Source organism: Lissotriton vulgaris, chromosome 6, assembly GCF_964263255.1.
Source record: "Lissotriton vulgaris chromosome 6, aLisVul1.2, whole genome shotgun sequence".
In the NCBI taxonomy this organism is placed as follows: Eukaryota; Metazoa; Chordata; class Amphibia; order Caudata; family Salamandridae; genus Lissotriton; species Lissotriton vulgaris.
The window spans coordinates 908,989,928-909,012,782 of record NC_141694.1 but is presented as its reverse complement, the minus strand read 5'-3'; the positions used below and the strand labels follow the sequence as shown (position 1 = coordinate 909,012,782).

The 22,855-nt window shown below is 49.4% G+C and overlaps 1 protein-coding gene across 6 annotated transcripts in view; it reads left to right on the top strand.

The window, feature by feature from the left end:
- Positions 1-22,855, top strand: part of BIRC6 (baculoviral IAP repeat containing 6) — a 2,386,688-nt gene that overhangs the window by 1,922,201 nt on the left and 441,632 nt on the right. For all 6 annotated transcript variants that reach the window (XM_086926902.1, XM_086926900.1, XM_086926901.1 and 3 more), the window contains one exon: positions 13,069-13,227. In XM_086926902.1, the coding sequence (XP_086783028.1) occupies positions 13,069-13,227 (159 nt within the window). The remainder of the gene's footprint in view (positions 1-13,068; positions 13,228-22,855) is intronic.

Here is a 22,855-nt window from a genome sequence, read left to right as displayed (position 1 = left end):
TTCTTTCCCACCATCTGGCCATACCCTGCTAAGCCACTGTTAAGAAGATTTGTGGTTAGGTCATTTTAGCTCTAGACGTTATTAGATGATTTGTAGCAATCTGGCAGTTCTAAAAGAAGGGGTTCTTGGACGTAAGTGCAAGGACAGTGTACACATTATATCATCTGCTGTACAGCCACCTTTTTTCAAATAAACTTAGCTGCCATTTTTGTTCTGTTAACATATTTTACAATCAATTAATGTCCCTCAGCGTCCAGATTGTTTACTCTGCTGAGCTTTAAGTCTTCAATTTCCTCTTGTAGTAATATACATTTCTGATAGATACATCTGCCAGTGGATTCCTCACCTTGTGAAATATCCGCTTGCGTCAGCAACATTTGGAAATTCTTTTTGTAGCTTCGCGCCGACGTGGACGTCGTCATAGAGGCACGGCATTGCGTGCGACTCCACTGACGTCACCGACACCATAATAGGCCCACACCGGCGTGATGACATCAGTTCCCTTTTTTCCTCGTTGTCGACGCTAACGGTTTTCAAGGGATCGTCTGTAGTTTTTACAGTAACTTTGTGTTCGAGGCATGTGGGCTGCTGAATTCATATCTGTGCATAGATCGCCGCCTAGTGTTGGGTCCGGATGATTGCACATTGTTGTCCTGGAAGAGTCTTCGAAGTATCACGAGATAGGTGGCTCCTCCTTCGGACTACAGTGCGCATGGGCATCCTCTCCATCCTCAGATTGTTTTTTTCCGCCTTTGGGTTCGGATGTACTTTCCAACTCTTTAAGTTCGGAATTAACTAAACTCTTCTCTAAAGGCCAAAAGGCCTTCGGATCCGTCGGTATTGTTTAGCGCTCGGTACCGATACACTTTCTAAACATCTATTGCACTTCGGTCGTCGAATCGGGGCGTGAGGCCTTCTCATCGCCACGTGGACCAGCCGTCGATGAAACGAAGTCCATTCAAATACTGCCCGCAGTGCAACTCAAAGTTCCCGCACACTGATAAGCATCCCGTGTGCAACAAATGCCTATCTCCAGATCATAAAGAAGATAGTTGCCTGGCTTGTGCCCAGTTCCGGTCAAAAAAGACTCTCCGGAATCGACGGGCAGCGAGGCAAGAAATTCAGCGGTCGGCACCAGAGCCTGATAATATCTTCGACGATGAGGAAGAACTAGCGAGCGCCAAAGAATCGGATCGAGATGAAGACCAGTACTCGGAGCACTACTACCTCTAGGAGGAAGACCAAATCGTCGATCTTGAGGAAGACTATCAAAACATCGTAGCTGTTGAAGACGACTCCGATGACGACGAAGGGGCGAACCGTGAGTACACCACCCCATATAGACACTGTAACAATATCAGAGACTCAGGTCGAGGCATCGCCAGCAGGCCTTAGCCAAGATTGACATTCTAGTTCTACAGCCCCGCTATACCGCCCGGCTAAGAACATATCCAAAGAGCTCTCTGAAATACGCCATACGGCACCGGTTACATTGAAACCGAAACTCGTCGACAACACCGTCTTCGGACAGAAAGTCGTCGAAACAAAAGTATTTAAACCAAAGGTCATCGAGCCTATGGCTGTAGCTCCAACACAGCTTTCGAAGCCAAAGACCGTCGAGTCGACATCGAAGATCAGAGCTGTCGAGTCGAGCTCAAAGCCGAAAGTCGTCGACTCCACATCGTGGTCAAAAAACGTCGATTCGACGCCAAAGCAAAAACACATCGAATCGAACCCAAAAACAAAGCACGTCGAATCGAGCAAATTAGCATCGAGTATCGACAAGGGAACAAAAACAGTCGACGAAAGTAAAAGGCCGACGCCCAAAACTAACGTCGAACCGAAAGTGAAACCTAGGGTGGAACAGAACAAAGCGGTCGAGCCGAAGCACCTCGAACCGAACAAAGGCATCGAGCCGAAACCTCAAACACCTAAAACACCTAAAGACACGGTCGAACCGACCAAACCGCTCGGTCTGAAAAAGGTTGTGAAGCCAGCCAAAGACGTACAACCACAAAAGACGGTCGAACCCACTAAACAGATCGACCCGAGAACAACCAAACCAAAGGCTACTGCACCAAAGCCTAAAACTGTGGAGGAAGAGCTTGTTCACCCAGATACCGACACAGAAGACTAGTCAAAACTGTTTATTAACCCAATAACTGGTAAAGTGACTTTACACGAAAAAGAAAAGGCCTTTGCCAATAGAAGACTTTCCTAGAATACCACTCAAAAAGAAAAGAGACTGTGCTACCTCTCCAATACTTTTTGAACCTATCAATCCAGCTATGCCTACAACCCCATATACCCCAACATCACCTGACTACAACCCAGATGAAGATCAGGATACAGATGTAGGGTTTGGTTATCCACAAAACCCAACTGGAGACCCTAACCTACAGCCATGGGGTGCAGGTGGAGAACCAGACAATGAAGGGGCTCTGCCCATCACGGAACCTGCACTTTACCCAACTAAGCCATCACCCACAGAAGGTACTGTGGCGTTTAATTCATTACTTGATAGAGCAGCTACCTACCATAATCTAGATATGCACTCTGATGCTATTGAAGAAGACTTTCTCTTTGATACACTAACAACATCTGAGAGACATGTAAAAACACTCCCCATGTTGAAGGGCGTCCTAAAACACGCACATGACATTCTTAAGGACACTGCTAGATCACGGGTCATAAACCCTAGAATTGAAAAGAAATATAGGGCTGCACCTATAGATCCCACATACATCAAGGGTCAGCTACCCCTAGACTCCCTAGTGGTATCCAACGCACATATACGGGCTAATTCCCAAACTACCGGAGAGGCTGTTCCTCCGGACAAAGAATCAAAAATCTTTGAGGCATCAGGCAAAAGAGTAGCTGCTCAAGCAGCAAACTCATTGAGAATTGCCAATACACAGGCCTTGCTGGCCAGATATGACAGGGCACACTACGACAGCTTAAAAGAAATTCTCCAACACTTACCTGACCCTTACAAACAGCAGGCAGATGAACTTATACAGGAGGGAAAGCTCATCACCAATGCCTCAATTAAATATGCCCTAGACGCGGCAGATACAGCGGCCAGATCTATCAATACAAGCGTGCTGCTAAGGCGACACGCATGGCTCCGCATATCGGGCTTTAAGAATGAAGTTCAATCCACAATTCTTAATCAGCCCATCAACCCAGACTTTTTATTTGGTCCAGCAGTTGACTCAATTCTGGACAAAATGAAAAAGGATGCGGAAACAGCAAAGTCCATGGGAGCTCTCCAGTCCCAACAACACCGGGGCTCCTTTCGTCGCTCCAATTATAGAGGAGGAGCGCGAAGTAATACATCACAGCAATCCTCCAGCTACAAAGGTAACACACAATCCACATACAGCAAAAACACTAACGGGGGTGGATACAGAGGCAATAACACCAAAGGAAGGGGTCGCGGAGGAAATGCAAATAGATCCTCCACTAACACCAAACAGTGACTTCTTTGCACTACCCCCAGACCATATAACACCGGTCGGGGGAAGACTACAACAATTTCTGCCGATCTGGTTAAATATCACAACAGACAAGTGGGTCAGGCAAATTATCCAACATGGCTATTGCCTGGAACTCACCTCAACCCCACCCAACATACCACCCGTGCACCGTCCAATGTCACAGGAACATATAACACTACTGCAGCAAGAGGTCATCAGTATGCTGCAAAAGGGGGCCATAGAACCAGTCCCACTACAACATCAGGGAACAGGAGTATACTCCCTATACTTCTAATTCCAAAGAAGGACGGGTCTCTCAGACCAATATTGGACCTCAGGCCCCTCAACCTGTACATTTTGTCGGAGCATTTTCATATGCTCACTCTCCAGCAAGTCTTACTATTGCTCCGCAAGGGAGACTTCCTAGCAACTCTGGACCTCAAAGACGCATACTTTCATATACCAATACACCCTGCTCACAGAAAGTATCTCAGGTTCACCATACAAGGACAGCACTACCAGTTCAAAGTACTATCGCTTGGTGTCCCAACAGCTCCACGCGTCTTCACCAAATGTCTAGCTACAGTGGGGGCACATCTCAGAAGGCAACACATCCATGTGTACCCATATCTGGACGATTGGTTAATACACGCGCCGTCGGCCCAGCAGTGTGCCAACCACATGTCAAAAACCATCCATCTCCTGCACAGTTTAGGCTTCTCGCTAAACTACCCAAAGTCACATCTGCAACCCTCCCATGTACAACAATACCTGGGAGCAACTATAGATACACTGGCAGCAAAAGCATACCCCAATGCAGCACATATCAACAGCATGCAAGCACTGATCCAAAAATTCAGGCCCCAACACTCAGTACCAGCTCGAGTGTTTATGCAACTGATAGGCATGATGGCCTCGTGCATTTTCGTGGTCCCTCATGCCAGACTACACATGCGTCCTCTCCAAGAGTGCCTAGCAAGGCAGTGGAACCAGGCTCAAGGGCAATTACAGGACCTAGTGTTGGTGATCAGTCGGGCATACAACTCTTTGCATTGGTGGAATCCGCAAAACCTTTGCAAAGGACGACTGTTCCAAGAGCCTGTCCCACAAATAGTGTTAACCACAGACGCATCCCTACTAGGATGGGGAGCCCATGTCCTACACTACACAGTACAGGGACTATGGACTCTACAACAAAAGAAGATGCACATCAAACTTCTGGAGCTGATGGCTATCTTTCTAGCTCTAAAAGCATTCAAGACACACTTATGCAACAAAACCGTGTTGATCCAGACGGACAACATGACATCTATGTATTACATTCAAAAACGGAGGAACACACTCGCCACAGCTGTCGCACCTAGCTCAAGCAATATGGAAGTGGGCCATTCAAAGGAACGTGTTTCTTATGGCAGAGCAACTCCCAGGCAAGGACAATCAAGTAGCCGACCTGCTCAGCAGGCACAGTCAACAAATGCACGAATGGGAGATTCACTCCAAAGTGCTTCAACCATTCTTCCGGAAGTGGGGACACCCGGAGATAGATCTGTTTGCCACAAGCGGAAACGCAAAATGCCAGTACTTTGCCGCCAGGTTACCACATCCACAGTCGCAAGGCAATGCGATATGGATGAACTGGTCAGGCAAATTTGCGTACGCTTTTCCCCCAGCTCCATCAATACCGCTAGTGGCACGCAAACTACGACAACATTCACTGACGCTAATCCTAGTTGCTCCCACATGGGCGAGGCAACCATGATACACAACGTTCCTAGAACTGTCAGTGGTGCCTCATCAAAGACTGAGACTCACACCCAATCTTCTAACTCAGAGCCATGGAGAAATCCAACATCCAGATCCGCAACAGCTGAACCTGACGATCTGGCTTCTGAAATCCTAGAGTTTGGATACCTAAACTTGCCTCCAGACTGTATGAACATTATCAAGGAGGCAAGAAACCCCACTACCAGGGCATGTTATGCAGCTAAGTGGAAACGTTTTGTCATTTACTGCAGAAACAATGATATAAACCCACTTGATGCTTCTACTCAAACATCATTTGCTATCTCTTGCACCTACAACGCTGCAATTTAGCCTATTCATCCATCAGGATACATCTAGCTGCGTTAGCAGCATATCTTCAAAACAGGCAATACCTTTCACTTTTTAGGGTGCCAGCAATTAAAGCGTTTATGGAAGGACTCAAACGCGTAATTCCTCCAAGACACCCACCTTCACCAGTCTGGAATCTAAACATTGTTCTAACCAGACTTATGGGACCACCTTTTGAACCACTACACTCATGCGAAATACAATTTCTTACTTGGCTGGTGGCTTTCCTTATTGCCATTACTTCGCTTCGAAGAGTTAGCGAGCTTCAAGCCCTAACTATTCAAGAGCCATTCATCCACATACATGCAAATAGGGTAGTTCTCAGAACAAACCCTAAATTCATGCCAAAGGTGGTATCCCATTTCCACATAAATCAAAACATCGAACTGCCAGTGTTCTTTCAGAATCCACAAACAGTAGCTGAAAGGGCCTTGCATACTCTAGATGTCAAAAGAGCTCTGCTATACTAAATAGACAGAACTAAGGCATTTCAAAAAATAAAAAACAGTTGTTTGTTGCTTTCGCACCGCAACACAAAGGCAATCCCTTTTCAAAATCAGGTATAGCCAGATGGATCGTTAAATGCATCCAGATATGTTATTTAAAAGCCAAACGCACCTTAACAGTTCCCCCTAGGGCGCATTCCACACGCAAGCTAGGGGCATCCATGGCTTTCCTGAGTAATATTCCTTTACACAAAATTTGTAAAGCAGCCACATGGACAACAACACATACATTTACAAAACACTACTGTGTAGATGTACATTCAAAACAGTAAGCTGCTATAGGACAGGCTGTTCTCAAAGCTCTTTTTCAGACTGCTGCAGCTGACACAGGTAGCCACCGCTAAGGGAGATACTGCTATACATTCTATGCACAGATATGAATTCAGCAGCCCACATGCCTCGAACGGAATATGCTACTTACCAGTATGCATCTGTTCTTGGCATGTAGGGCTGCTGACATTCATATCGCCCACCCACCTCCCCGGTGCCTGTCGCAGCTGCAGCATTCACTCTTTGCATGGACATCTCTTTCACTACTATACTCCATCTCTGCCACAATGGCGAAAAGAATCTGAGGATGGAGAGGATGCCCATGCGCACTGTAGTCCGAAGGAGGAGCCACCTATCTCGTGATACTTCGAAGACTTTTCCAGGACAACAATGTGCAATCATCCGGACCCAACACTAGGCGGCGATCTATGCACAGATATGAATGTCAGCAGCCCTACATGCTAAGAACAGATGCATACTGGTAAGTAGCATATTCCTACTCTGTGATTTTCTCTGTGTTCTATTTGTCTTCTGTCGAGATGTCTTCGAAGAAGACCGGATTTAAAGCTTGCGGGGAATGTGGCAAGACAATGTCAATCACTGATCCGCATGAGTGCTGCGTCTAGTGTCTGAGCTCCGACCAGGACGTCGAGGATTGCCCTTCTTGCAAGAAGATGACACGAAGGCCCTTCGAGAGATGGAGACGAAGCTCCTCGTTGCAAAACTTAAAAGCAAGAAAGATCAGAAGACTTCGAAGTCACAAACTCGGCAAATCGAGGTCTCGTTCGAGGTCGCGATCGGAGTCGTCTTCTGCTCATGCTTCGAGGTCTTCAAAGAAGAAGCACAAGAAGAAGAGCCATGAGTCCCGACATCACTCAGGCAAGGACTCAAGTTCAAGGCCGAAGTCGCAAGTGAAGCTACTTCATAAAGAAGCGGTGGCTCCGGCTTCGGAAGCCCAGGACTCGGAGGGTGAGGCTTCGCGTGCGAATTCGCCTGAGTCACCGAAGCAGCTAGCGAACCCTTCTCCGGACCCGTCCCATCCTTCTGGTCAGGAGGATGAAGGTGAGGTGGAGGAAGTTGGTGAAGTCGAGGTTCCGTTGCCTGCGGGTCCGTCGACTCCGGTGCACCAGCCTGAAGAGGCGGTCGACGTCGTGACGACTCCGCTCCCTCGGGAGCAGCCTGGAGGCTCATATCCTGCCTTTCCGGCCCCAGGTCAGGATCCAACGCAATTCCTCAATGCCATGTTTGGTGTCTACTCCAGGGCAATGTACCCGTCTGGTGCACCTGCTGGTCCCACGGGTCCTATGGCGTTTAGTCTGGGTGTTCCCCAGGCTTATGCTCATGCGCCCTTTATGCCTTTCATGCCGGCTCCAGCACCGCATTGGCATTTTCCGAAGCCTTCGACGCCGTCGACGCCGAATCCATCGACGCCGATTCCTTCGACACCGGTACCCTCGACTCCGATGCCGAATCCGGTTCGACCTCGAGTTAAGCTGCCTAGCCCGACTTCGGGTTCGACGCCGGCTCCGAATCCAGCGGAGTCGTCGTGGATCCGTCGGCTTTGTTTGTTAAGGAGAGGTCGAGGCGTGAGGCACAGAGGATTTTGGAGGAACAGAGGTATCGGGATGAAGAAGTGGAGGAAGGTGAGCTTCAGGAGTCTGAGGATCCTTTTGATGACTTGAGGGAGGCTAGTGGCCTAGAACTGTCTCCTGAGTGGGATTTGGCCTCTACATCTGATACACCTTCTAGAGATGTGACTCCTTACCATGTGGTGATAAAGAAGGCGGCAGACTTTTTAAACATCACTCTGCCTACTGCGGAGTACAAGTCGAATATTCTGACGGAGGTCCTCCATTCACCTTCCTCTGTAATTGAACCACTGCTGCCATTCAATGACGCTTTGGCTGAGCCAATCTATGAGGTGTGGAAGAAACCTTTGTCAGCCCCTGCTGTTTCAAGGGCGGTTGCGAGGAGATATAGGGTGGCTCCTAATGACCCTGACTTTTTATCAACACACCCCCTGCCTGAAAGTTTAGTTGTACAGGCTGCCTGTTCTAAGAAGTCTGTGGGAGCTTTTCCGCAGGTTCCTGGGGAAAAAGAGTCGAGAAAGCAGGATCAGGCTGCTAAGAAAGTCTTCTCTTCAGCCAGCATGGCATTAAAATCTACTAATGCGACTTGCCTGATGGGACGTTACATCCATGCCCTGATGAATTCTGTAAAACAGTTGGTGCCCAAGATTCCTGAAGGGGGTAGAAAGGACTTTCAGGAGGTTATATCGGACACTCAGGCTGCGGCAAGGCAGGTAATCCAGAGTGGGCTGGACACGGCAGATTCGATGGAGAGAGTCATGGGCTCTTCGTGGCCACTAGGAGAGCTGCGTGGTTAAAGTCATCAGAGTTCTCAACAGATGTGCAGTCTGCCTTGATGGATTTGCCCTTTGATTGGTCTGGATTGTTTGGGAAGAAGGCTGATGCTGCTTTAGAGCGTTTTAAAGACAGCAGAGCGACGGCGAAGTCGTTGGGCCTTCAGGCAAGAGTCACATTTGGGAAGCGCTTCAGAGGATTTGGCAGGTCTTCCTTTCGAGCCTTCAAACAATCTCAGCAACAGCCACAGCAGCAGCAAAATTCGCTGTACAAGTCTTATAGGGGCAGACAAAGAGCTCGTCCCAGAGGTCGTCAAGCCTCCTCCTCCTCCTCCTCCTCCTCCTTCTCCTTCTCCTCCTTCTCCTCCTCCTCCTCCTCCTCCTCCTCCTCCTCCTCCTCCTCTTCCCCTTCCCAGCCCCCCGCCAACGCAGCAAAGCAGCCCTAGATCCGCCATTCCGGATCATGTGGGCCCAGTGGGGGGTCGGCTTACCCATTTCCTACGAGATTGGGAATTGATTACATCAGATCTTTGGGTTCTCAATCTCGTGGAGAATGGGTATGCTCTTCCTTTTCGGGAGTTTCCCCCAAATTACCCTCCGTGCCAAGGTTTTTGTTTGGAGGACCACCTGCTTCTCCTGCATGAAGAAGTCCTGGCACCGTTCAGAAAAGGTGCAATAGAGGTGGCTCCGGAGCAGGAGAGGGGTCATGGATGCTACTCCCGGTATTTCCTGATCCCCAAGAAGGATGGCAGACTTCGTTCAATCTTGGATCTCAGGATCTTGAATCTTTACCTGAAGCAGGAGAAGTTCAAGATGCTCACCCTTGCACAGGTACTACAAGCGCTGCTGGAAGAAGACTGGATAGTGTTGATCGATTTACAGGATGGGTATTTTCATATTCCCATCCTGAAGTCGCACAGGAAGTATCTCCGTTTCACGGTTGGGTCGCAGCACTACCAGTTTGCAGTCCTTCCATTTGGTCTTACTACTGCGCCTCGAGTCTTCACCAAGGTGATGGCTGTGGTGGCTGCTCATCTCAGAAGATCGGGGGTACCGGTATTCCCGTATCTGGACGATTGGCTGATCAAAGCAGAATCTCCAGAGATAGTGCTCCATCATCTGCAAGAGACAACTCAGTTGTTGCATAGGTTGGGTTTTTCGATAAATGAACCCAAATCTCACCTGGTGCCCTCCCAGCGCAACCTGTTCATTGGTGCCGTACTGGACACAACTGTGTGTCGTGCATTCCCTCCTTCTCAAAGGATTCGCAACATACAGGAAATGATTCCTTTATTCTTCAATGGAGCGGTTGTTCCAGTCCTGAAGGTTTTACGTCTGCTCGGTCTGATGGCTTCTTGCATTCTGTTGGTCAACCATGCACGCTGGCACATGAGGGCACTCCAGTGGTGCCTCCGCAGGCAGTGGTATCAGCACAGCGGAGATCTCAGGTAGTCAGTCAGGATCTCTAGAGAAACTGCAGCGCATCTGTCTTGGTGGGGCGTGGAAGGCAATCTGTCTCAGGGAAAGCCTTTTCAACTGCCTCCATCGGTGGCCACAGTGATAACGGATGCATCCACTCTAGGGTGGGGTGCTCATCTGGAGGATCTGGGGGTCAAGGGTCTTTGGTCTCCAGAGGAAAGGTTGCTTCACATCAACCTTCTAGAGTTGCAGGCCATACGTTTAGCGCTCAAGGCCTTCCTCCCTTCCCTTCGCGACCAGTCAGTTCAAGTCCTGACGGACAACACGACCGCGATGTGGTATATCAACAAGCAGGGAGGAGTGGGGTTGCAGTGTCTCTGCAGAGAGGCTCTGCGTCTCTGGTTCTGGCTTCAGGACCATCGGATTTGCCTGATGGCAAATCATCTGGCCGGGGTTCTGAATGTACGTGCAGACAGTCTCAGTCAGCAGTTCTCGGCCGACCACGAGTGGAGGCTTAACCCGGAGGTAGTTTGTCACGTCTTCCGGACGTGGGGAACTCCTCAGGTGAACCTGTTTGCCACTCATGAGAATGCTCACTGCCCGTAATTACGCAGTCTCCAGTTTCCGATGCAAGACGCACTGGGGGATGCGTTTCAGTTGAGTTGGGACTCACAGCTCCTTTACGCTTTTCCTCCCATACCCTTGATTCTTTGGGTTCTGAGGAAGATTCGCCAAGGCCGGGCCCAAGTTATATTGATCGCCCCGGATTGGCAAAGAAGGGTGTGGTACACGGATCTTCTCCACCTCTCCTCATGCCCTCCGCTCCATCTCCCTCACAGGGCAGATCTCCTCTCCCAGATGGAGGGGCAGGTTCTACACCCCCACCTCCAGACCTTACACCTTCATGCCTGGAGATTGAGCGGGGCAACCTGAATTCTTTTTCTCTCCCACACGATGTGGTGGATGTCATATTATCGGCCAGGCGTGACTCCACCAAGTCCATTTATTCTTATAGATGGTCTAAATTTGTTACTTGGTGTGGGGAGAAGTCTATAGACCCTTTAAGGGCTTGTTAGTCCAATATACTTCAATTTGCACTTTCTTTGGCCCAGCAGGGTTTTGCGGTGGCAACTATCAATGGTTATTTATCAGCCTTATCGGCTTTCCTTTGTTTGGCGGACCAGCCCTCTTTATTTAAATCTCCTATCGTATTCCGGTTTATCAAGGGCCTTACCAATAAATTTCCTCCAACACCTTTTATTGTTCCTCAATGGGATTTAAACCTTGTGCTTACGTTTTTGATGGGTTCGCCTTTCGAACCTTTGCACAAGTGTCGCTTGAAACTTTTGACGTTCAAGACTGTTTTTCTGGTGGCAATTACCTCGGCAAAGAGGGTAAGTGAGCTTCAAGCTCTTAGTTCAAAGCCCCCGTTTTTATCTATTCAGGCTGAACAAATGGTTCTCAGGACCAGGACTGCTTTTCTGCTGAAGGTCGTAATTCCATTTCATCTGGGGCAGTCCGTTACCCTCCCTACCTTCTATCCTCCCCCTCACCCTTCCAAGGAGGAGGAAAGGCTTCACCGTTTGGACCCTAAGAGGGCGGTGAGTTTCTACCTGGACAGGACAAGAGAGTTCAGGTCGGATGACCAGCTGTTCGTTGGTTTTGCTGGCTGCAAGAAGGGGAAGGCGGTGCACAAGCGCACGCTCTCGAGATGGACTGTTTTATGCATCAAGATATGCTACTCCCTGGCGGGTAAGGAACCTCCAGAGGGTATAAGGGTTCATTCTACTAGAGCTAAGTCTTCAACATCTGCGCTTTCCAGAGGTGTACCTGTTGAGGATATTTGTAGAGCCGCAACCTGGGCCTCCCTCCACACTTTCGCGAAGCATTACTGCGTGGATACCGAGGTGAGGAGGGATGGCCACTTTGCGCGCTCTGTCCTCCAAGATTTTCTGGTATAGGAGAGTGGACACCCTCCTCGGGGAGTGGGGACTGCTGTGGGACTCTATTCACAAGGTGAGGAATCCACTGGCAGATGTATCTATCAGAAGAACAAGTTACTTACCTTCGGTAATGCTTTTTCTGGTAGATACAGTATCTGCCTGTGGATTCCTCACTGACCCACCCGCCTCCTCGTTGTCCACTCTTCTATCCCTGAGTTTATTGTCAAGGAATTGTTTTATTTTAATTGCATTCCTGCATTTGCTTCACACTGTGTGTGTTATCTTGACATTTGTATACTGTGTATACTGTGTATATATCTATTGTCATCGGTCCGTCCGTGTGCCTCGAAGGCACGGAAAAAAGGGCGGAACTGATGTCATCACGCCTGCGTGGGCCTATTATGGTGTCGGTGACGTTAGCGGAGTCGCGCGCGATGCCGTGCCTCTATGACGTCGTCGGCGCGAAGCTACAAAAAGAATTTCCGAATGTTGCTGACGCAAGGGGATATTTCACAAGGTGAGGAATCCACAGGCAGATACTGTATCTACCAGAAAAAGCGTTACCGAAGGTAAGTAACTTGTTCGTCTCAGGCGTTAAAGGTACTGAGAGGGTGGGTGTTGTCAGACTTAGAGTATAAGAGCCTATTTGCTCAATAACTCATTCTGTTATATGGAAGTCTTTTAGACTATTTATAACTATATTTAGAAGACAATTCTAGTTTGACAGGGAAACCATCATTTTTTTAATTTAGCTTATTTGCTAGAAGTGCTGAAAAACTGTAATTTGCATGTCTCCAATCATTGAATACTCTTCAGTAATCTATATGTATTTGAATAAATCCTGTATTTTTTAAAGAATGTTAAAACTGTTTTTCTCCCATTCTAATTGCAATGAAGAATTAATGGCAATTCTGAAATCAACAACTTGCTTGAAGTCAGAGTGAGAGTCTTTCATAACTTTTTCTGCCTACTCACAGGTTTCAAGCACACATAGTAGTGCCACAGTTGAAGAACAGCAACTTTATTGGGCGAAGGGCACTGGCTTTGGGACAGGATCCACAGCATCAGGATGGGATGTTGAGCAAGCTCTAGCAAAGCAAAAGCTTGAAGAAGAGCATGTAACCTGTCTGTTACAGGTATGTGACAACAAGTTCAAAGTTAAAAAGATGTAGACACATGTCTCTTAAATCAGTTTACTCAACTAATAGGATTGGCATTCCACAATACTGGGGAGAGGACCGTTGTACTAATTTAACTAACAAAACAAGTTCAAAAATTGCCCCATGAGAAAAAAGGCAGTCGTGGGCCTCAAGTAGCTGTTTTATGTCGACTCCATTTGTTAGTTCAGTAAAAAAAAGAACTACTAGCTATAATATTCTTTCATGCATGGACATGACACTCAAACATTTTGATGGTCAAAGCTACAATTCTGGAGTTCCCATAATGTCCCCTATCTGCTAAAGGTTAAGCCTAGGTTACCAACCCTAGAATGGGGATTTATATGTAGGAGAGCATCCTGTACTTTCATTGGGGGCTCACCATTTTACACCAATTGTACCGTCCCTAACCCCAGGCTTACATACAGGCTTCTGTAAGTCTGATTGGGCATGTGATCAACCTTGTTTGAGCTTGCAGGACCACCCACCCTACCTGACTGATCTGTCTTAGACTTGGGTATCCTGAAGCCCATTTCATCCTCCACCCAGCATACCTCCTTTTGATAATCCCTTGCCTCTCTTGCACCTCTCTACATAAGCACTTCCTCACTATCTCTAAGAGCCCCGAAATAAGATAGACCAAATGTGCATTGAAACAAAAGTGCCTATTCTTCCCCTTATTCTCAGCCCACATGATGACTTTAGTGGTGTTCACAGCGAACCACAGCCTTGGGGAACCTCCCACGATACTGAACTAAGCTCTTTGGTCATCCATATTCATCCGATACCCTCCCAGTGTCCGCTTCTAAAGGGAACATAATACCAGCAGATTCAGTCAAGGTGTATAAAATTCCATAGGTCTGCTAGGAAAGGCATCCATTCTACATTGGGCATCAACTTCCTCAAAACATGGAACTTGCCATAATACAAAGCAACTTCATTTATATTCTTGCAAACTTCCACAAACCAGGAAATAAAGGAAATCTTCAACTTTAAGCTCTGCAGCGTTAATGCCATTAGCAACTTTATAGTTTTCAGCTGGTCAGTCTATGCCGAAAGGAACTGTTACTTTTTTTTTATAACCTGCAAAAAAGCATAGACGTCCTGAAGAATTGAACTTTCTCATAAGGCAGCCTTGCTTCATTCTTTACCATCTCCTACTTCATGCTCTAGAAGGACACCTTTGTAGTTAGACCATTGCAGCTCACCAAGACTAACAGCTAGATTAATGAAGCCAAATTGCGATCGCAATAGCTGCGAATAAGCAATTGCGATCATAATTTGATGAAAAGGAATTCATGACAGTGTAATATCTAAAAATGCAAATTCGCAAAAGAAAAATTGCGATTTCGCAAATAGATTCGCAGAAACCTGGAAGAAGCCCGTTACCGATTCTGAGATTGTAAGAAACCATGGAATCTGCGAATTAATCTGCGAATTCGCAAAACAATCGCAATCGCTATTCATGAAAATCCCGAAAATGGCTATTCGCGACGCGCAATTTAAGGAGAACCCAAACCAGGTGGTAACCAGTAAGGAAAACAATTTTTTTTCAAAAAAACGTTTACAAACTACCAATAGGTGCAGGCCTGACCAAACACACTTAAGGATATGCAGCTGGAGCATGAGGACTCTCACAATGCCAGGACTCTACATGGTGGTCAGGCGGCGAAGGCTACAGCGAGCAGCACGGAACAGACGTAGGATCCAGGAGCGGATATTCCGCCAGCGGCTCACCCTTCTGGGCCAAACCAGGGAGCAAATTTACGCTAAGTACCGCCTGAATGGGGCATTGATCATCAAGCTGATCCGGGACCTAGACCCCCTGATGCAGCATCCAACAAGGAGGACCAATGCCGTGCCCACCCATGTCCAGGTATTGTGCAGCCTGCACCTTCTGGCCTGCGGAAGCTTCCAGGGGATAGTCGCTGTTGCAGGGGGGATATCCCAGCCCACCATGTCCCCCTGCCTAAGGAGTTTCCTGGAGGCTATGCTGACCTGGCTACACCACTACATCTCATTCCCTACCAGCCAACAGGACTTGAATGACACCAAGCTACAATTTTACAACGTAGCACAATTTCCGCATGTAATAGGATGCATTGGCTGTACCCACATCCACATCTGCCCACCAGCACAAATGGAATACATGTATCGCAACCGCAAGTCCTACCACTCTCTCAATATCCAAATGGTGTGCAATGCTAAGACAATCATCACAGACATAGTGGCACAGTACCCGGGGAGCACACATGACTCCTTCATATTCCGGCACAGCGGCATTCACACACGACTGGCCAGGGGAGACTTTGGGGAAGGACACCTACTAGGTAAGTACACATGCCCCACAATAGTACACTGTGATAATGTAGCTGCGCAGAACAGGCACTCACCCTCTGCTCCTATCATTCAGGTGACAGCGGCTACGCTCTCCGTGAGTACCTCCTCACCCCGTACCTCAACCCTGCAACACCACAGCAACAGCGTTACAATGCTGCACACATACGCACAAGAAATTGCATTGAGAGGACATTTGGCCTTTTGAAGAGCAGATTCTGCATACTGCACAAGACTGGTGGGGCCATCAAATACGAGCCAGAGGTCTGCTGCTGCATCGTGGCCGTGTGTGCAATCCTCCACAACATTGCTACCAAGAGCAGGATACCTGTAGATATCTCTGGCAGTGAGTCGGAAGGGGACAACCAACCACCTGCACATGTGCGTCACGCACGCGGGGAGAATCCTGCAGAAGGACACAGGCGCCGTAACCAAATCAGCATGAACTATTTCTAGTGCACCCACTCCCCACACCCATTACTTCACTCATGCATGACAATAGTAATAATGACATGAGTCCGATTAAGTTAGACAGAATATTTGTTATTGTTACATCAAAATAAAGTGGGGATTCCCCAAACTGTTACATGATTGACATATTGCGTCATATGCCCCATGTTCTTGAGGAGGGAATGCGTGTAGCAGCAGCATGGCCCCTCATGGTAATGTTTAAATGTTCAATGCCGCCTCTGGGCAGATGCTCCCAACCTCCTTTCCACATCCTCCTCCTGATTCGGCCGTGAGGCAGCAGAGGGCCTGCTGCTGCGGCGGGGTGCTACCACCAGCGGCACGGACTGGCTACTATGGCTGGAATTAGCCTCACTAGTGTCGTCAGCCCCCCCCCCCTGCCTGGCCATGGCCAGTTGCCTGCATGCCCTGTACTGCTGTTGTCACCTGCTCCAGAGCTCTCACAACATCCTGACAGCACTGGACCATTTGGACCTGCATTGCCAAGGAGCGTCGCGCGAGCTGGGAGGTCGCGCTGACAATAATGTAATTGGACCGCGTGTATACTGACAGGCGGGTCAGCAGCTGCCGGTGTCTGCGCCGGTTGAGGTCCCGCTGGCTGTACATGGCCTGGGTGTTGGCCTTCATAGCAGCTGTCATCCTCTCCATGCTGTCTGACATCTGAGCAACATTCCTGGCGGTCTTGTTTAGTTGGAGGTGTATAGCCGCGAGATGACGAGCTTGTGTCTGATGCACGTGGAGCATACGGCGCTCAATAGAGAGCCCACCTGGCCGCACGTTTGGTCCCCTGCCAGCGTGGGAAGTGTTATTGCGCTGCTCCCTCACCAGTCCGCTTGACTGGCTTCTCACAGCCGCAGGGCGGCGGGTTTGTCGGCGTGCTGCTGCTGGTGTTGTCAGCCCCACTGGTGGTTGAGTCACGCGCTGTGGTACTGCTGCGCCTGTTGGCGCAGAGGTGGCACTTTCCACAGGGGCAGGTGGTGGAATGACCGCTGGTGCGGCAGCTTGCCCTGATGGTCCTGGCTGTGGGGATAGATGTAAGTCTCCCTCAGTGTCCTCTGTGATATCCTCAATTTGCAGGGCATCGCTGTCCGTACTGGGGACTTCTGCGCCACCTGTGATGTAAAGTGGACGTTGATAAGTGACATGTTTCTTCCACATTTAAGCTTCCTACATGCATGCAGGCTACCATTCCCTGACTCGCTGCAGGATTGACTCTCACTAAACCGGTCTGGCTTTATGGGGCTAGATGGTATTTGTAGTCAGACTACATGTCCCACAGTGCAATAGCGCTTTTTGTGGTGTGCTTTGGCTGCATGACTGGGGTTTGAAATGGGATGATCTGGACTCATGGACATTGTTAGGGGACAGGGGGTCGCAGTCGCATGGCACTTAACTTGTGTATCTTGGGTGGGTCGGGAGGAGTCCAGCTGGATCACACCCTCGCATGCCTGCGGATTAATGGTGTCCCCTACTCCGTCCTCGAGTGGTGTGTTTGGTGGGACAGTGGGTTCCCCTCCACCTGTCGCAACACGCTCCCCCAGCCTCTCTGCGATCTTCTCTTTTGCCCGCCCTCTGAGGTCGTACCAACGTTTTTTCAGCTCATCCACGGAGCGCTGGGTCACCCCCACAGAGTTCACTTTTGCGCGGATGCGCACCCAAATCCTCCTTTTATCGGCCTCAGGCACCCTTCTGGAGTCTTTACCAAAGAGGCGATTGTGGTCCTTGCAGACTCCCTCTATCAAATATTCGAGCTCTTGTTTTCCTTTTCCTTCCTGTGGAAGTTTCACTAGCAGCTTCCTGTGACATGCTGGGCACTGGGGTGTCTCCTGGTTTTCACCAGTAGGCACTCTGGAGGGGAGCTCTGGCAATGCTGCTTCCACTTCAGGCTCTCACTGCTGAATGAGGGTGGAACCTGCCTACTTCCTGGTTGTGATGTCATCACTGTGCTCAGAATGCGACTTTTTGCGATTTCGGTAATTGCGAGATCGCAATTTCAACACGGGTATCGGGCGATTCTGCGAATTTTTTCCGGTTTTTGGGAACTCGCAATCGGCAATTGCGGCTGATTGCGATTCGCTTTTTTTTCTCGCAAATATTCATGAATGCCATTCTGCGATATCTAAATTGCGATTCGCTTTTTCTCGCAATTTAGAAATTGCAGAATTTGACATTGATGAATCTGGCTGTTGGAGTACTCCTAGTTTCTCTTTTATATGCCCGAAATAGTGTAGCAGTCTTTGACAAACTCCTGAAATGACCCCACCAGCAAACAAGAAGTCATCCAGATAATGCACCATTCCATCCATCCAGCTCTCTTGCTTACATTTCGACTCCAAGAGGGTATTGAACTTCCCAAACACCTCGCATGAAAACACACCCATATTTACCATAGTCCCAATTCATGCAAAACTGAGAAGCAATTAACTATTAGAATGCACATGAAAAAGAACCTAAAACCTGATTTGATGTGCGCCTTGACTAATCAGGCTCCCACTCCCTTACTGCAAACCAGTACTTCAGCTGCCTTAAACAATGTACACTCCACCATGCATTTCTCGTTGTCAATAAAGGAGTTCACTGAGTGTACTTCAGGTTAAGATAGATGATGTATCCTGAGCTTGTGGGGCCTATAGCATTAGTGTGATTGGGGCATGATCTGAAAGTAATATGTGTTTTATCTCTGTAGATTTTATTCTCGGGGAGGCTGTGCTTGAACTCAGGACATGGTTGGGGGCGTGGTCTCGCTGGCGGCAAGATGGCTGCACCTTGAGTGAGCTCTGCCGGCTGTGCAAATAATTCGCCAAAGTCCGGGAAGTATTGACCCCATCCAGACACATAATAAGTGGGCCTCCACTGTTAACAATCCCTGACGGTGACACAGCCTGTTTGACGAGACCGACTGTAGGAAGGTGGATATCTGACTATGGTTGCCCCCAACTTTTTGCCTGGTGTTTTGCTGGTTTTTCGACTTAGTTGACCTGGGACCCTGCTATTCAGGACCCCAGGCCCACTGCTCTCTCTGTAAAATGGATTCCATGTACTCTAGGTACATATCTAATTGGATACTGAGTCACCTTATCAGCCCCTGTACAGTGTACCTTAGGTACCCAGGGCATAGGTGCACCCAGGGCCTACCAAGGGCTGAAGCATGTATTAAGCCACCCCTGGCTGGCCATCCAAATCTGACACAACTGGCTGATCAATCAGCTGGGGCAAGGTGGTGTAATCACCCTTTGCTTTAGATATATTATCCCTATATCTAACCCTAAAATGGACACATATCCTCCTATCAGTCACTCCTATGGCAGGCCTTATCAATCCTGAAGGCAGAGTGCTTGGAATTATGTGAGATAGTGCTCTAGCATGAGCTGAGCCTGTCTGCAGCTTTTGGAACCAAGTCCTTTAGCTGTTTCCATGATAACGCTATACCATATACTCTTAAGTGCATTATAATCCTCGCGGTTATTGCTAACTTTGGTATAGCATTATCAAAACATGTCGAGTAAGGTGTCATACGAATTGGAATACTACCCCCTCGCCAGTTCTGGCGACGGGGGTAGCATTCCACCCTTCTAGAGGGACACAACATGTATGTAACTGTGAACCCCGGTTAAAGTTAACTCGAGCCTCAGCATCACAAAATGGATGCTGCCACCACAGACACAAGTCTGACCTCCTGCTGCTGGGAGTCCTTCCAGCGAGGGAGGCTTGGACAAAGGGTTTCCAGCCTTGGGAGGTGCTAGCACCACCCCAGACAGGATTTTGTGTATTAGGTAGGACAGGGCTGAAAGGAATGAGACATGCCTGGGGCACACAAGGTGTCTCTGTGCATACACCGGTCTAAACCAGTTCCAGGGGCACTCCAGCCCCAGAGCTGGCGCAAGACCGGACAAAGGAAAGGGGGTGTAACCACCCCCCTTCCTGGTCCCACCCAGAGGAGGGACCTAGTCGTAGTGCAGCCCCCTTTAGCCGAATAAAGGTAGGAGCTGGTCCCTTTCCAAATTAGATTATCCTGATCAACTTTACAAGAAGAAACTCTGGACTTTGACGTTCTGCTCCACAGAAGACTGAAGAAAATCTCCCTTGTGGGCAAGGAGTGTCCACCCTGCACAAGCAGGCACCATCAGCGTACAGCGGCTTCCCTTTGTCGTCTTCCTGCAAGGATCCAGACTTCAGAGTCCGACGAGACCCGGATTCCCAGAACTCTCCGACCTCAACCCACATCTGCAGCACAGCTGAGACCCGTGGGTGCGAGAGACACGTGGGACCGGCCATCTTGAAAGAAGCAGCACTTCGCTCCAGCACGACTTCAGAGGCATCCTTGTCGAAGTGCTTTGGGGACTGAGAAGCCCCGACCCCGAGCAGCTCCTGCACCGAAGACCAGCCCTCCAGCATCCACGAGATCTGCGTGGGGCCCTTCTGCCTGTTTGCTGCTCGACACGTTGTCTGGTCACTTGCCGGCTGGCTAGTGGCCTCCTAGACGACGAACTGCGAAATCTTCACTGCTGGTCTGGTTGCTCCAGACTGGCCCTTGCTCCCTTCCAAAAGAGGAGCACCCGGACCCTCCTGGTCCACTCCAGACGCCGTTTCCACTCACCGCGTGGGTTGCCTTTGCCAAGGCCTGTTGACTCTGAAACCGAAGACGACACCGCCGACAGCGAGAGCCTGCGTGGGACAGCTCGTGCCTCCATCCTGGTCGTCGAAGACACCACCTGGCTGCAGAGACAAGCGTCCACCTTCACCTGATCGCGACAACGACATCTGGTTCCACTCCAGTCACTGGCTAGTGACTTTGAACATTGTTCCCTCTGCTTTCAGGTTCTTCTCTTCACTGATCCACCCTTGGATCACACCGGACATCTTCCTCCTGACCGCCTGCAGCATCTTTTCCTCCAGGCTCCATAGACTTCAACGCCGGAACCCGACACGACTTGGCACCTATGCACCCGCAGCCTGTGGGTGAGGTAACACGAGCATCTCGGTGCTCAAGGTTAGCTTGACTCTCCTAGTGTCCAGTTCCACAGTCGTTTTTGTCCTATCTAGTCAGGGACGTCCGTACTCACCTTTTTCTTAAAACTGTACTGTCCATAGACGTTTGTACGCATCTCGCGTGTGAGTTCACACTCTGCACACGCGTTCCGTGGGCCTCCTAGTACTTATCTCAAGTTAGTATAGCGTGGTCCCAGCGATCCTACAGCCTCTGGGCAGCTCCATTCCTTTGATTGACTTTCACATTCCACTTACTTAGTATATGGTTTGTCGTGCCCCTGGGGCACCATTGTAAATCGTGCAACTTAAATGTATTTTTCCTAAGAGTTTGTCATGTGCTTAGCCCTCTGACCTCATAAAGAGTTCAGAGGTGTATGTTAGTTAATAAATACTTGTTTATTTTCATAACAACCTGTGTGGTGTCCTTTCACTTGGTATTCAACGGGTTATATGTGGTAAAACAGCTGGCTTCACATGCCAAAAGAGTTTAGGCTAAAGACTGCTTTTGTCCATGCTACCATTAGGATAGCTGGTCTATAAGGTTGACTTACAACCAATCACCATAAGGGTTGTTTGGACTGATACAAGGTGATCACTAGAACTAGTGAGCATCATATATCAGGCCAACTTCTCACACCGACATGCCGAGGAAAGCATGAACGCCATATTGGTGGAGAAGTGTGGCTCAATGGTTAGAGGTGGCAGACCCGAAAGCTGAGATCGGCCCGGGACCAGGGTTCGATTCCCAACGCGGCAGGGTCTTGGGTCAAAATGTCCGCGGGCCTGATAATTCTCACCTCGGCGCCTACTCTAACCTTGGGTTCCACTCTGCAACTCTGGGCAATAGCTTGCTTAATTTTCACAACGGCCCCTTCAATGCCGGGGATGCCTGGTCTCACCTTGGGGGTGCCCAGAAGGGACCCCCTGCTGGGGGCTCCCCTCAATCAAAAAGTGCACATGATCAGCGCGCTGATCTGATACGGACCAACTGGGATTGCGACAAAGATCTGCGCAACATACCCTGTCACACTGCCATCCCAGTGGTGGCCCCGCTTCTGAGCGGCCCCCCGCGCACTAAAAATGGATTAATCTGAAAGAAACACGTTTGTGTTAGATTCCTTACCCTAGAATATCCCCAGGCGTCAGACTGGATCCAGAAAGTTTTCGCTAGCAGTACCTCTGCGTGTCAGTAGGTGGCGTCGTGCGGCTCCGCCATCCATCTACTGCCTGGAGAGTGACTACGACTTTCGGTGTATGTACTGTCTGGCCATGGCCCGAAGGCCTTGAGGGAGCAGCACCGGAAGCTGCTTGAGGTCCGGCACTCGTCCCAACGCCGTTCACAGTCCAGGGGCCGCTCCAGAGAACTCTTGCGGGGCCACCATCATCGCTCCTCGGGCTCCAAGTCTTCACCCTCGAATTTGGGTAAGAGACGACACAAAAAGAATTTGAAGAAGTGCTGTCGCTCTCTGAAGTCCCCCCTTTGGTTCCCGGATGTGGACGAGGGGGACAGGGGTTCTGCCCCTGCGGCTCCATCGGAGGCCAGGAGACCCACGGCCTACCCACCTTATTCGGGTCCGTTGGCGACTCCCGCACAGGTGCAAGAAGTTCTTGCTACCTGCTTAGGCCTCGGGCTCCCGGTCTCGTGTCAGGATCCTGCCGAGCCGTTGGCGCTGCCGGCGGCTCCAGCCAGGGCGTCACAAGGTCCCAACCTCCTGGCTCAGGCCCCACCACCACCCTCTGCTCCGTCTCAGGCGCCCGCAGTGGATGCCATTTGTTCGCCCCTGCTCAGGTTCCAGAACAATGTTGTCCCTAC